Below are 12,072 nucleotides of genomic sequence, written 5' to 3' on the forward strand. Positions count from 1 at the left end.
CCGAGAGGTGTTAGAACTCATGAAGACTATGTCACATTTCCAGGTGCTGGGGACTCTGGACAGAAGGCCGGAGCAACTAGAGGCTTCCCTGGGAGAGAGAAATGAGGTGGTTATATGGGAAGAAAGGGCAAGGTTTGTGTTCCAAAACTGCCTGATGGACTGATGGACCACCTGCCTCCTGAAAGTGCCTCCCCTGGCTTCTGCCCAGCATCATAGAATCTGGGGTTCTACTCAGTAGCCAGGGAAAAGAAATAGGCTTCTTGGGCACAAGGGTCGGGCACATCTGGGATGGATGAATCCCAGCCATTCCAACTTGCACAGGCCCAGATATTCCTATGGGAGTTGACAGGGGTCCCCTGGACATTCTTGCTCCCCTCCCTGGGCTGTCCTTTCTGAAGAGACAGCCGAACCTGGAGATCCTGGTATCTCATAAACAGCCTAGCACACACCTTGTCCTCAGGAGTCAGATAAGGGAGGCACAGGTCCTGAGAACCAGTTTGAGAGGAGGGTCGGGTCCCTGGCTAGTGAGGGAAACAGCTAACCACAAAATCCTGGAGCAGGCACAGGGCAGGACCCACCCCCTGCCCCGGTGCTACAGGCTACAGAGGCCCTTGGGGCTGGAGCTCTGGGCTTGGAGTGCCAGGCGATGAGCTCAGCCCTCCAACCCAGCCGTGTGTCAGGCTGTCAGCAGGGCCGTTTCTCCCAAGAAGATTTCCAGGCCCCTCTGGGCCATGAAGAGGCCTAAATTTAGCCAGCACACAAGAGGCTGGCCTTGAGCCCAGGGACAGTCGGGCCTTATAAAGCGCTGGCAGTCGGGGGCCCCACACGCTTCCCTGGAGGCCTGCACCCACACGTTTCTCCAGTCCAGCCCCTGCCTGGACAGGGGCTCTCTGCTGCCTGTGGATGAGCCACCGGACCTCCTCCGCCTTCAGAGCGGAGAGAAGCTTCCATTCTTCCTCCTCCTCCTCTTCCTCTTCTTCTTCTTCGGCCTCCCGTGCCCTCCCAACCCAGGACCCACCCATGGAGAAGGCTTTGAGCATGTTTTCGGAGGATTTCGGTAGCTTCATGAGGCCCCACTCCGAGTCCCTGGCCTTCCCAGGCAAGTGCTGAGGCTCTGAGGGAAGGGGAGGGACTCGGATGGGGACATCGCTGCTGAGCAGGCTGCGGCCACCCACCTGCCAGGACTAGGTGCTGCTAGGGTGACTGCCACATGTGGCTGCCCAGACAGACCTGGTCACCAGGACAGAGATGGCTATGACACAGGTGGGCCTCCTGGGGACAATGGTGGCCCTAGGGGTGAGATGTGAATCCAGTAGTCCCCCTTGGCCCATGTCCTCATAGGAGTCCTGGAGGGCTGACTGGGATTGAGGGGTGGCTGCCCGCCCCCCAAGCTTCCAGGCCTGGATAGAATTGCTAAAGGAGGGATTTGCATGCATAGATTACAGACTGAATAGAGTGGGGCCTGCCTCCCCCCACTCCCTCACTCCCCACAAGGTAAGCTGCAAGAGTGAGGAGGGGCTGTTGTCTGGGAGAAGCGCTCATTCCCTGAGAGAAGAGTAGGGTCTCAGGGCTTGCTGGGTGCCCAGCTTATGGCAGTTCTGCCCACAGCCCGTCCCGGGGGACAAGGCAACATCAAAACCCTCGGGGATGCCTATGAGTTTACAGTGGACATGAGAGACTTTTCCCCTGAAGATATTATTGTCACCACCTCCAACAACCACATCGAGGTGCGGGCTGAGAAGGTGAGTCTGGACCCGGCCCCACCCTGTGGGCCCCACCTTCCCCTGGACTCTGCCTAGTCTAGCTGGTTTCTCTACTTGTACCTGTCTTTGGAGACTTCCTACCCTGACCGATGGATGTTCCTTCCCTGTCTGTACTCCTCCAGAGCAAACTGTAGCCCACTGCCCGGTGGGCTCACAGTCCAGGGACCTCCTCATGTCCCCCTCCAACCTAAGGTTCACAGAACCTGTCTTTGGGCACCTGGGGACCCTCTGGGGAAGAGAGAGGCATCTTGGGATGTGGGCAGAAGGGAAGCTGGGTGGTTGAGACGTGAGTGACTATGATGGAATGAGGACAGCTCCTCGGCAGAAGGTAGAGGAAGATGGCAGTGGCTGGTCCAAGCTGGGCAGCACAGTCCACTCATCCCACACCTCTACCTCTCTTTCATCCCAGAGCCAGAAGCATGGGTCCTGTGTTGGTGCCTCCACACTGGGCCTGAGGCTGAGCAGAAGCCGTGAAGCTCAGAGTCACACCCACCCTGAACCCCACACACTTTACCCAGAGTCTCAGGATAGCTAGGTCATCAGAGAAGGCATGGCCAGCAGAGAGCAGCTGCCCCAGTCCTTAGGACCATGCTATTCTTTGAGGATATTTGCCAGTCCTCCCTGAACACCCCCAAGCCCGGTTAGCTCCCCTAATTCAGGCTAGACACTAAGAAGCCCTGCCAGGGGTTCCAGGACTGTGGGCCACTGACTGCACGCGCCAGCCCCACGTCCCAAGGGTGACTCAGCCAGCCGACTCCGCTGGACGTTATGTGCTAGCTGGACTGCGGGGGAGGGTGGTGGCCCTAGTGGCAGACACTCAGGGTGTCTGGGGATCCAGAGGGCACAGCTGTGTCATCTCCCCACTATGGCTCAAGCGTCCCAAACTTGTAGCTACTTCTAATGGAAGCTCAACCCTAATTGAGCCCCACCTAACCCCATTCTACACCCAGCTCCCCTAGGGACCTCTGGAGCCCCTCTGCAGAGCCCTTGGCTCCTGGCTAGCCCACACCTCTGCAGCTCTTCCATACCTGATAGCAGTAGGGTAGCTGGGAACACAAAGAAGAGACTCTGTCTTGATTTGGGCATGACCAGGACCCAGGACGGGGCGAGGGCTAGGGCAGCCACTTCTGACCTGTCATCCCTTCCCCAGCTGGCTGCTGATGGCACAGTCGTGAACACCTTTGCTCACAAGTGCCAACTACCAGAGGATGTGGACCCTACATCGGTGACCTCGGCCCTTCGAGAGGATGGTAGCCTCACCATCCGGGCACGGCGTCACCCACACACGGAACATGTCCAGCAGACCTTCCGGACGGAGATAAAAATCTGAGGGTCTCCCCACCTTTGCCCTCCCCCCATCTCCTCCTCAACTGGCCTGCTGGTGAGGTCATCCTGACCCCTGACAATGGCCCCCAGAACATCTCAGTGTAGGTCCCAGTCACTCCACACACTCTTAGGCCCCAGGTGGGTCACACACACACACACACACACCCACACACACCAAACTAGGTCCCTCCTTTCCACCCAAGGCAGTCCAAAGACCCTCTTGCCCTCACCCAGATAGGACCTCCTTATGTTAGCTCACAGTAGAGTAGTTGAGGTATCAACTTGGGGAGAAAGATGGGGACTGAGCCTCTGAGCAAAAGATCAAAGGTCAGAGAGACATCAACGGCATCTCTGCAGGGCAGGGGACCAGGGACCCTCCTGGCAAGAGGACTATGAGAGTTCGCCACAAGCAGAGCTGCTGGCCTGGGGGTGCGGGACGGGGACACACTGCCTCAGGAAAGCCATAGAGATAGATATGACTGTCACCTCCCTGGGGCTGCAACTCTCCAAGCCTCAAACCCAGGACTGCCTGTCACCCTAGACCCCCGTCAGCTAGGACATATACCAGGCAAGGACGCCTGTACCCCAGTGTGTATTAAAAGGGCATGAGGCTCCTATCTCCAGCAGCTGGTGCCTTTGGCCAGATTGGTTCACCAGAGCCCTAGGCTCCTGGGTGGCTCCCCCTGCAGAGAGGATCCCCTCCGGAAGTAGGAGCAAGAGCAGTCATGGGACTTTACTAATCCACGAATACACCCCCCCCACACACACACACACATGCCGTTGTCCCAGCCCTTAAATACTCATTCCCAGTGGTTGCAGCCCAATTCAAAACGCTCTAGAACTAGACTTAGCTCTGCTTTCATCCATGTCGCGTCTCTGAGCAAGTCGGATGCTGGGTTTTGTGGCTGAAGGTTGGTTCTGTCAGCTGCTCACCTCTGTGCAGGGGATGGGGGGGGGAGCTCCCCTGACTCCAACTCTCTAGAGCTACACCCCCTGCCTCACATGTCTGACTGCACAGGGTGGCCACAGGAAGAGCCCCAACCCAGATCCCTCCTGCCCTCCAAGTCCAGGGCAAAGACCCCTGTCAGCCCTAACCCTGGAGGACCAGGGCTCTGACTCCGGCTGTGACTCTGTCTCCCACAGTTGAGGCAGGCGTGAGAGGGGGAAGCTCTCGGTTAGTTGGGTTCCCTGGGGCCTCTGACTCCTGCTGTCTCCGGACCCTGGGGACAGGGCGGGTGGGGGTTCAGGGGAGTCTGTCTGGTCTCTACAACCTATACACAATAAAAGGACAGTATGACAGATTTGTGGAGACCCCACCTGGAGTTCTACCTGGGAGGAGGGGCTGAGTGTGTGGGAGGACATCTGGACTGAGGAAAGGAAGCTTAAAGGCCTGAAATGTGTGGAACCTTTGACCTCCCGACTCCTCAGACCTGCCTGAAGAAATCCCGCGTTCTTCTACAGAAATGCTTGTAGCACCCTGTCTCCCTCCTGCCTGCCCTTCCCTTTGTATTCTTCAGTTCAGGAGGAATGTCTGAGCTGGACTCTGCACCAGCACTGTGTTCTATGCTGTCCCAAGCCAAGGGCCACAACGTCCCTCCTTAAAGTCCTCCCCCACCCCTGGGTCCCGCGCCCTCCTCCCCGTGGGGCCTTTGAGGCCCAGAGAAGCTAAGTGATTGGCCTAAGGTCACAGAGCTCCGAAGACACAGCCAATTGGGTGTGGTGCTGAACGTAAGCCTGGAGTGTGGGGGGTGGGGGGGTCCTCGCTCCTCACACCCCCAGGAATTACTGAAATCAGAGTAGCAGGCTGCTCCCCAGAGCAGCTCCGCTGGCGACTGCGGTCGGAGCAGGGAGGGGAGGTGGGGGTGCCGTATTTCCAGCCTTGTGAGTCACGGATTCCGCTGGGCTATTTGCAGCCCCAACACTCATCGGCGCGGGGCTGGGGCGTTGGGCGGAGCTGACAACCTTCCGCATTTGCCCCCCATCCGAGGTCAGGTTCACCTTGGCGAGAAGACCAGCCCGAGAGTGAGCGCTGGAAGTAGGGGTGGGGGGTGGGGGAGGGCTGTCCCCAGCATGGGGGTCGGGGTGGGGGTGGGGTGTGTGTCTCCCATCACAGGTCGCAGCCCCTGTACAGGCAGCTTCCTGCCGCTGGAAACCAGGTTCTTCTGGTCTAAGGGAGCCCTGGGCTGTCACTCCAGCCAAGGTGACCCCGCTGACCGGGAGGGCGGGGGTGTGGGGGCAGCCATGCAGGAGTCTTTCCTCAGCTCCGCCTGCTAGGGCATCAGGCTGGCCCACCCTTTCTAGACTAAATATAGGCCTGGCTGAAGGCCCTGCACCCCACCCCCACTGGTGGAGCTTAATTCTGGGAGCCCCGATCACTGAGTGCCCAGGATGTGCCAAGCACCCCAACAATCCTGTGAGCAGGATGATACTGTCATCTCACACAGATGGATGTGGAGGTTCAGAGGGGTCAAGCAAGTGATCCAAGGTTGTCCAGCTTGGAAGTGCCATCGCTGGGATTTGAATCTTTGCCTGGGGCTCAGAAAACTCTCTGCTGGGTCAGCCTATACTCCCTCTCCCCACACATGGAAGCCCCTACTTCTGCAGAGCCGATGAGGAGAGGAGGGGTTGTAGCCCATCTGGGTTTCCTGGTGGCTTTGCCCAATAGGTCTGCATAAAGAGGATGATTGGACCACGGGTTGAGTTTTAGGTGTTTGGAAGGGTCTGCACTTGGCTGTATTGAGCAAGTGGGAGGTCTTTTGCTCCACCCCTTGGCATTATCATAAAAAGCTCTTTGGAATAAAGTTCAGGGCTGGTGCATTAGGATCCAGGCCCTCCTGAGCTATCCTATGTTTTTTGTTTTGTTTTTTAAAGATTAATTTATTTATTATACATACAGAAGAGGGTGCCAGATCTCATTACAGATGGTTGTGAGCCACCATGTGGTTGCTGGGAATTGAACTCAGGACCTCTGGAAGAGCAGTTCGTGCTCTTAACCTCTGAGCCATCTCTCCAACCCCCTATCCTATGTTTTTTAACTGTCTCTCTATATATATACTTCTATCTACGAATTTCTCACTTCTCCCTACACAAGAGTACCCTGGGTCGTAAAAGTGGCGGCTGGTTTGTCTCAAGGAGGATTTCTACCTCTTGTAACTTTGGGGAAAGACCTATCAGCAGAGAGAAGTTGAAAAGATGTAGCCTGCCCTTAGAGGCCAGAGGCCTTCCGAGAAGCCAAGCCAGGTGCGGCCCAAGCATCAGGGGATGAGAGTACCACAGGCTTCCAAAGGCCGAAGGCTCCCTCCTTCCACAGCCACACAGACCTAAGAGTTTATCCTCAAAAGCAGAGTCTTGGCTGGGTGTGGATTGATAGAGTGCCTGCCTAGCAAATTCTAGAGTCTGGGGGTGCATGTCTGAAATCCCAACACTCTGGGACCCATTACAGGTGGATCAGAAGTTCAAGGTTAGCCTTGGCTAAGTAGTTTGAGATTAGCCTTGGGCTACATTAGAGCCTGTCTAAAACAAACACACGAACAAACACAAAAGCGGAGTCTCAAGCCTGACTTGTGTGCACCTCTTCAAGACTGTCTTCAGCGCTGTTTCAGCCATGAAAATAGCATGTGCCTGATGCTGGGAAGCTGACCCATCCATTTGCTTGGCCAGGCTATGCCTCAGGGATTCAGTCCAAACTTCCTATGATGGTAAGGTCCAGGCTCAGAGAGGGCTGGGGCCTCACCCAGAGTCACACAGTAAGAGCATTCACATGGTTCAGTAATAAATGTGGGATCCCTGAACTCCCACTGTAGTCCGGTTCTCCTCTCCCAGACCAGCGCCCCTTGCATGCTCTCTACCTGCTTCTCAGTCTGTCCCTCTTGCTCCCAGACCCGGGCCCGGAAAAGATCAAAGGAACCTCAGTAAAGAGGGGAGGGTCCCTCATGGGCTCTGGAGGCATACCTAGAGCCAAGGGTCCCTAGGGTCAAATCTTGCCTCTACTGTCTCTGTGCAGTGTGTTATTGTGCAAGTAGCTTAACCTCTCTGTACACTGTCCTCTCTGCACACACTGTCCCTAGCACAGCAGGACTTGTACATGGGCTGGTCCTTTGCTCCCGGGAAAAGCAATCAAGGGTAGAGTTTAACCCCTGCACTGCACCCCTGCACTGCACCCCTGCAGCCCCCCTGAGAAAATGCATTCTGAGCCCTAGGGTGGAGGCAGGAAGTGGCTAGAAGCCTTAGTCCCCTCAATCTAGAACTGAAAACAGGTCCTTACCTGGGGCCGTTGGTGAGCTTGAAACCATCTAGAATGTGCAAGAACAGGTCTGTTTCTTCCAACAGTTAAAGAATTGAAAGGCAGGAAAAGTTTGAAAGTCAAGCAAAGCCAGAGTTTATGCACAGAGGACAATTTTATTAGTGTTTAAAAGAAAAAGCCCAGGGCAGGCAGCTGACAGTCTCAATTGGAGGATAATGGAGGATAACAACCTCTCCCCCCCACACACACACCCCACCCACCCCCCACCCCGTGCTGTCTGAGTTAAGCCGTCCTGGAGGTCAGCCACCTGAGCACCATGGAGAGGGGGCCCTAAAGCAGTGCTTCTCAACCTTCCGAACACTGTGATCCTTTAATACAGTTCCTCATGTTGTCGTGACCCCCCAACCATAACATTATATCTGTTGCTACTTCATAACTGTAATTTTGCTACTGTTATGAATCATAATGTAATGATCTGTGTTTTCTGACGGTCTTAGGTGACCCCTGTGAAAGAGTCATTCAACCCAGGGGTCGTGACCCATGGGTTGAGGACCTCTGATTTAGAGATGGCATAGGAAGGCCTGTATACCCAGAGAAAGTGCACAGATGCTCTGTGCAGCATCTAAAGGGGAGAGACAGAAAAACACCAGAAGCTAAAGCTGGGCCTTTCTAAGTCAGGACTCAGCCACTCCTCAGGACTGATCACAGGGGATGCCCTGGGGTCCAGAATGCTAAGGGAAAGGACGTCATCTCATTGAAGGGGTAATTATTCCGCCTACCTCTTTAGCATGGCTTAACACGAGACCAGCTTCCTAGGTGCGCTGGCTAGTTTTGTCAACTTGACAGAAGCTAGAATCATTTTGGAAAAGGGAACCACATTGGCCTGTATGCAAGTCTGTGGTGCATTTTCTCAATTGATTATTGGTACGGGAAGGCCCAGCTAACTGTGGGCAGGGCTACCCTGGTGGCCCTGGGTGCTGTAAGAAATCAGGCTGAGAAAGCCATGGTGAACAAGACAGGAAGCAGCTCCCTCCAAGCCTCCTGCCTTGACTTCCCTGAATGATGGACTACAAGCTGTAAGATGAAATAAAGCCTTTCTCTGTGTGAGGGTTTGAAAGACAATGGCCCCCAAAGGGAGTGGCACTGTTAGGAGGCGTGGCCTTGTTGGAGGAAGTGCGTCACTGTGGGGGTGGGCTTTGAGGTCTCTTTTTCTCAAGCTTGCCTCAGTGTGACATCAAGTCGACTTGCTGTTGCCTGCAAGATGTAGGACTCTCAGCTCCAGTGCCACCTGCTTGCACGCTGCCATGCTCCCCACCATGATGATAATGGACTGAACCTCTGAAACTGTAAGCCACCCCAATTAAATGTTTTCTTTATAAGATCTGCTGTGGTCATGGTGTCTCTTCACAGCAATAGGAACCCTAACTAAGACACTCTCCAAGTTACTTCATAAATCCCAACCAAGACAAAAATTGGTGCCACATCTGCTGTGACAAACTGATAGCGTATTTTTGGGGAGAACCATGGTAGCACCTGAGGTTTGGCCTGGAAGAGCCACTGAGCGCTCAGCACTCTGTGGAATGTTCTGTGGGAGCTTCCAAGATGTCGAGAGCGAAGCAGACAAGCCTGGCTTGTAAAGCGTCAAGAGGGGAGTTTGGAGAGTCCCTCAAAGACTATCAGGGCTGTTTGATATTTTGAATTAAGAACCACTAAAATGCTGGGTGTGGCGGTGCACACCTTAAATTCCAGCACTTGAGGTGCAGAGGTGGTTCTCTGAGTTCCAGGATAGCGTGGTCTACACAGTGAGTTCCAGGATAGCCTGGTCTACATAGTGAGACTCTGTCTCAAAACAAAACAAACTACTCAGTGAAACTTTTGCTTTGATGGGACAATGAATACTGGGCAGCTGGAGCTGGAGAGTCAGCTGTGATTTAGAAGGGAACAGCTTCATTGAGGGGACATCTTCTGGGGTCAGCACACACAGCTGTGGTCCAGAGGGACCAAGGCTTCTCCCTGTTGCTGGCAGCCACACCATGATGTGTAAGAATATCCCACGTGGTCCTGGTTTTGAAGGCATGGCGGGGTCATGGAGAGCAGCTGAGGCTTGGCACTGTGTCACAGAGCTGGAGTTCCTAGAGAGAGGGCCAGAAAGGCCATTGAAGAAGGTGCAGCCTCAGTTGCAGTAGAAGGCCTGGGATGGAAGGGATCGTGGAGAGGAGGAGAGAAGCTGAGGCTTGGCACCATATGGCAGAGTTGGAGTTCCACGAAGAGAGTCCAGGAGAAGCTATTGGTGAAGATACCACCAAACTCCAGCAGAGACACCCAGCAATTTGGAGATGCCAATACCATGGGATGACACCTGGGACAGCAGCAGCAGTGGAATGGCGCCACCAGAGCCGAGGAGACGAACACCGTGTTCTGTGGGTGGCAGAGCCAGGTAAGAGCCCTTTGGAGCCCAGAAGACCATTGAGTGGACCCCAGACACTGAAAGTTGAGTCATTTACACTGATGAAGATTGATTTTGCTTTGTTCAGACTGTGACTATGTCTTCTCCCCTCTTGGAGCAAGCTAGGAAACATCATCCCTTCATGGCCTCTGCTTCAGTTCCGACCCTGAGTTCCTGCCCTGACTGTCCTCAGTGGTGGAGCATGACCTGAGAGCTGTAAGCAGAAATAAACACTTCCCTGCTTTGGGTCATGGTGTTTTATCACAGTGACAGAATCCCTAACTAAGACACCAGGGGTAAGTGATTGACTGGCCCAATTTTTATGTTTTGGGTAGCTTGGAATAGTAGGTCTCCATCCAAGCCAGAGATTTCATCCACCTCAACCAGAAGGAATTTGTTTTTTACTTAGTGGGCCTTAACTGCTGCTGTGCCATGCTTGGTAGGGATTTCTGGGCTGCCCTTCTGAATGAGGATCTGGTCCCACTTACTAGGTGTTGTGGAATAATCTTTTTGTACACTGTGAAAATATGTCATTTGGATTGGTGTAATAAAATGCTGAACAGCCAATAGTAGGATTTGGGGGGCAGAGAGGAAGTTGGGAAGAAGAAGAAGGTACAGTTGCCAGTCAGACTCAGAGGAAGCAAGTCACATAAGAGAAGAGGTAATAAGTCATGAGCCATGCAGCAACAGCGCCTAAATTAATAGAAATGGGTTAATTTAAGTTGTAAGAGCTAGTAAGAAACAAGCCTAAGCTATTGGTGAGTTATTAATATTTCATGATTAATAAGTCTCCATGTAGTTCTTTGGGAGCTGGCTGGTGGGACAGAAAATTCTGCCTGTGCCCGGGATCTATCCTGAGACCAAAGATGTCTTAGGAGCTCAAGTGGGCTGTGTTTGCTGGACTGAAGCCCAAGGATAGGGCCTCTGTCCCTGAAGATGGTGGGCACAGTCCAAGGAGAAGGCTCCAGAGCAACCTGGCTGCAGCAGGCACGGGTGAGAATTAGAAACAGTCTTTGTGGGAGACCGGGAGCTATGGAAAGGATTAGGGTCTCCTGGGATGCCTCCCTGAAGAACCCCTGCACACTCCCAGCCCCCCTCCCCTGATCCCCTGAGCCAGAAGGGAGAGGGGAGAGCTACAAACTGACTTGCTTTCCCCTTTCTCCTCTCTTTCTGCTCCTCCTTCATACTGCCCTTCCTCTGTCCCTGCCTCTTCTCTCTCCTTCCTCCTCCTCCTCCTCCTCCTCCTCTGCTCTTTTCTTCCCCCTCTATTCCTTCCTCCTTTTGTTCCTCCATCCTTCTTAATAATTAGTGACCACGGGCAAAGAGTTTCACCTCTCTGGCCTCAGTTTCCTCATTTGTAAAATGGCAGTAAAAATCATGTCTGTGCACAGACTGAACTGGCATGGCCACCTGTACAACCTTTTGCCAGTAGCTACAGGGACAGCTGCCTGTACCAAGTGCAAGAACAGTGCCCAAGCCCCAAACCTTCACCAAGCAGCTAAATTCAGAAAAGTTACCATGCTTGGCATAAACACTTAGTATCCCAATGTGGTGGTATTGTGTTCCCCAAAATATTGTGCACCCTAATAAACTTGTCTGGGGTCAAAGAACAGAACAGCCACTAGATACAGAGGCTAGAAAATGGTGGCACACACACCTTTAATCCTAGCATTCCAGAGGCAGAAATCCATCTGGATCTCTGTGAGTTCAAGGCCACATTGGAAACAGCCAGGCATGGTGACACACGCCTTTAATCCCAAGAAGTGAGCCTTTAATCCTAGGGAGTGATGGCAGAGAACAGAAAGATATATAAGGCGTGAAGACCAGAAACTAGAAGCTTTTAGCTGGTTAAGCTTTCAGGCTTTGGAGCAGCAGTTCAGCTGAGATCCATTTGGATGAGGACTCAGAGGCTTCCAGTCTGAGGAAACAGGATCAGCTGAGGAACTGGCAAGGTGAGGTAGCTGTGGCTTGTTCTGCTTTCTCTGATCTTCCAGCATTCACCCCTGGCCTCAGGTTTGATTTTATTAATAAGACCTGTTAAGATTCTTGCTACATCCGTTCAGCTGGTGATAGGGTGACACCTGCTGGTGGGCAGGAGCTGTGCAGCCACAGGCCTCCAGAGGCCACCTCTCCTCTAGTCAAACTCTTTTGCACTAACTTGGGGATGTACGTGTAGCAGGAAGAGGGCAGCGTGTCATCCACTTGCCTAGTGGACACGAGTCTTTTACATTTCACTGTCGCTCCCTGCCTAGTTCAAACCGTCTCTCCTCCTGCTCCGAGCTAAGGTCCGGCCC

The 12,072-nt window shown here is 53.7% G+C and overlaps 1 protein-coding gene across 1 annotated transcript; it reads left to right on the forward strand.

Annotated features, from left to right (window-relative positions):
• The first annotated feature begins 827 nt into the window (after positions 1 to 827).
• On the forward strand, positions 828 to 4,297 carry Hspb7 (heat shock protein family B (small) member 7). Its single transcript, XM_036179558.1, has 3 exons — positions 828 to 1,099; positions 1,597 to 1,742; positions 2,914 to 4,297. The coding sequence occupies exons 1-3, from the start codon at positions 904 to 906 to the stop codon at positions 3,091 to 3,093; spliced, it is 522 nt and encodes a 173-aa protein (XP_036035451.1). The 5' UTR covers positions 828 to 903; the 3' UTR covers positions 3,094 to 4,297.
• The last annotated feature ends 7,775 nt before the right edge of the window (positions 4,298 to 12,072 follow it).

The sequence above is a fragment of the Onychomys torridus genome, chromosome 2 (genome assembly GCF_903995425.1).
Source record: "Onychomys torridus chromosome 2, mOncTor1.1, whole genome shotgun sequence".
In the NCBI taxonomy this organism is placed as follows: Eukaryota; Metazoa; Chordata; class Mammalia; order Rodentia; family Cricetidae; genus Onychomys; species Onychomys torridus.

Excerpts from the sequence above, each read along its gene's own strand:
- Hspb7 (XM_036179558.1), top strand. The coding sequence starts at position 904 with ATGAGCCACCGGACCTCCTCCGCCTTCAGAGCGGAGAGAAGCTTCCAT. Across the intron at positions 1,100-1,596 it reads CGAGTCCCTGGCCTTCCCAG|TTCTGCCCACAGCCCGTCCC; the intron begins GCAAGTGCTGAG and ends AGCTTATGGCAG. Across the intron at positions 1,743-2,913 it reads TCGAGGTGCGGGCTGAGAAG|CTGGCTGCTGATGGCACAGT; the intron begins GTGAGTCTGGAC and ends TCCCTTCCCCAG.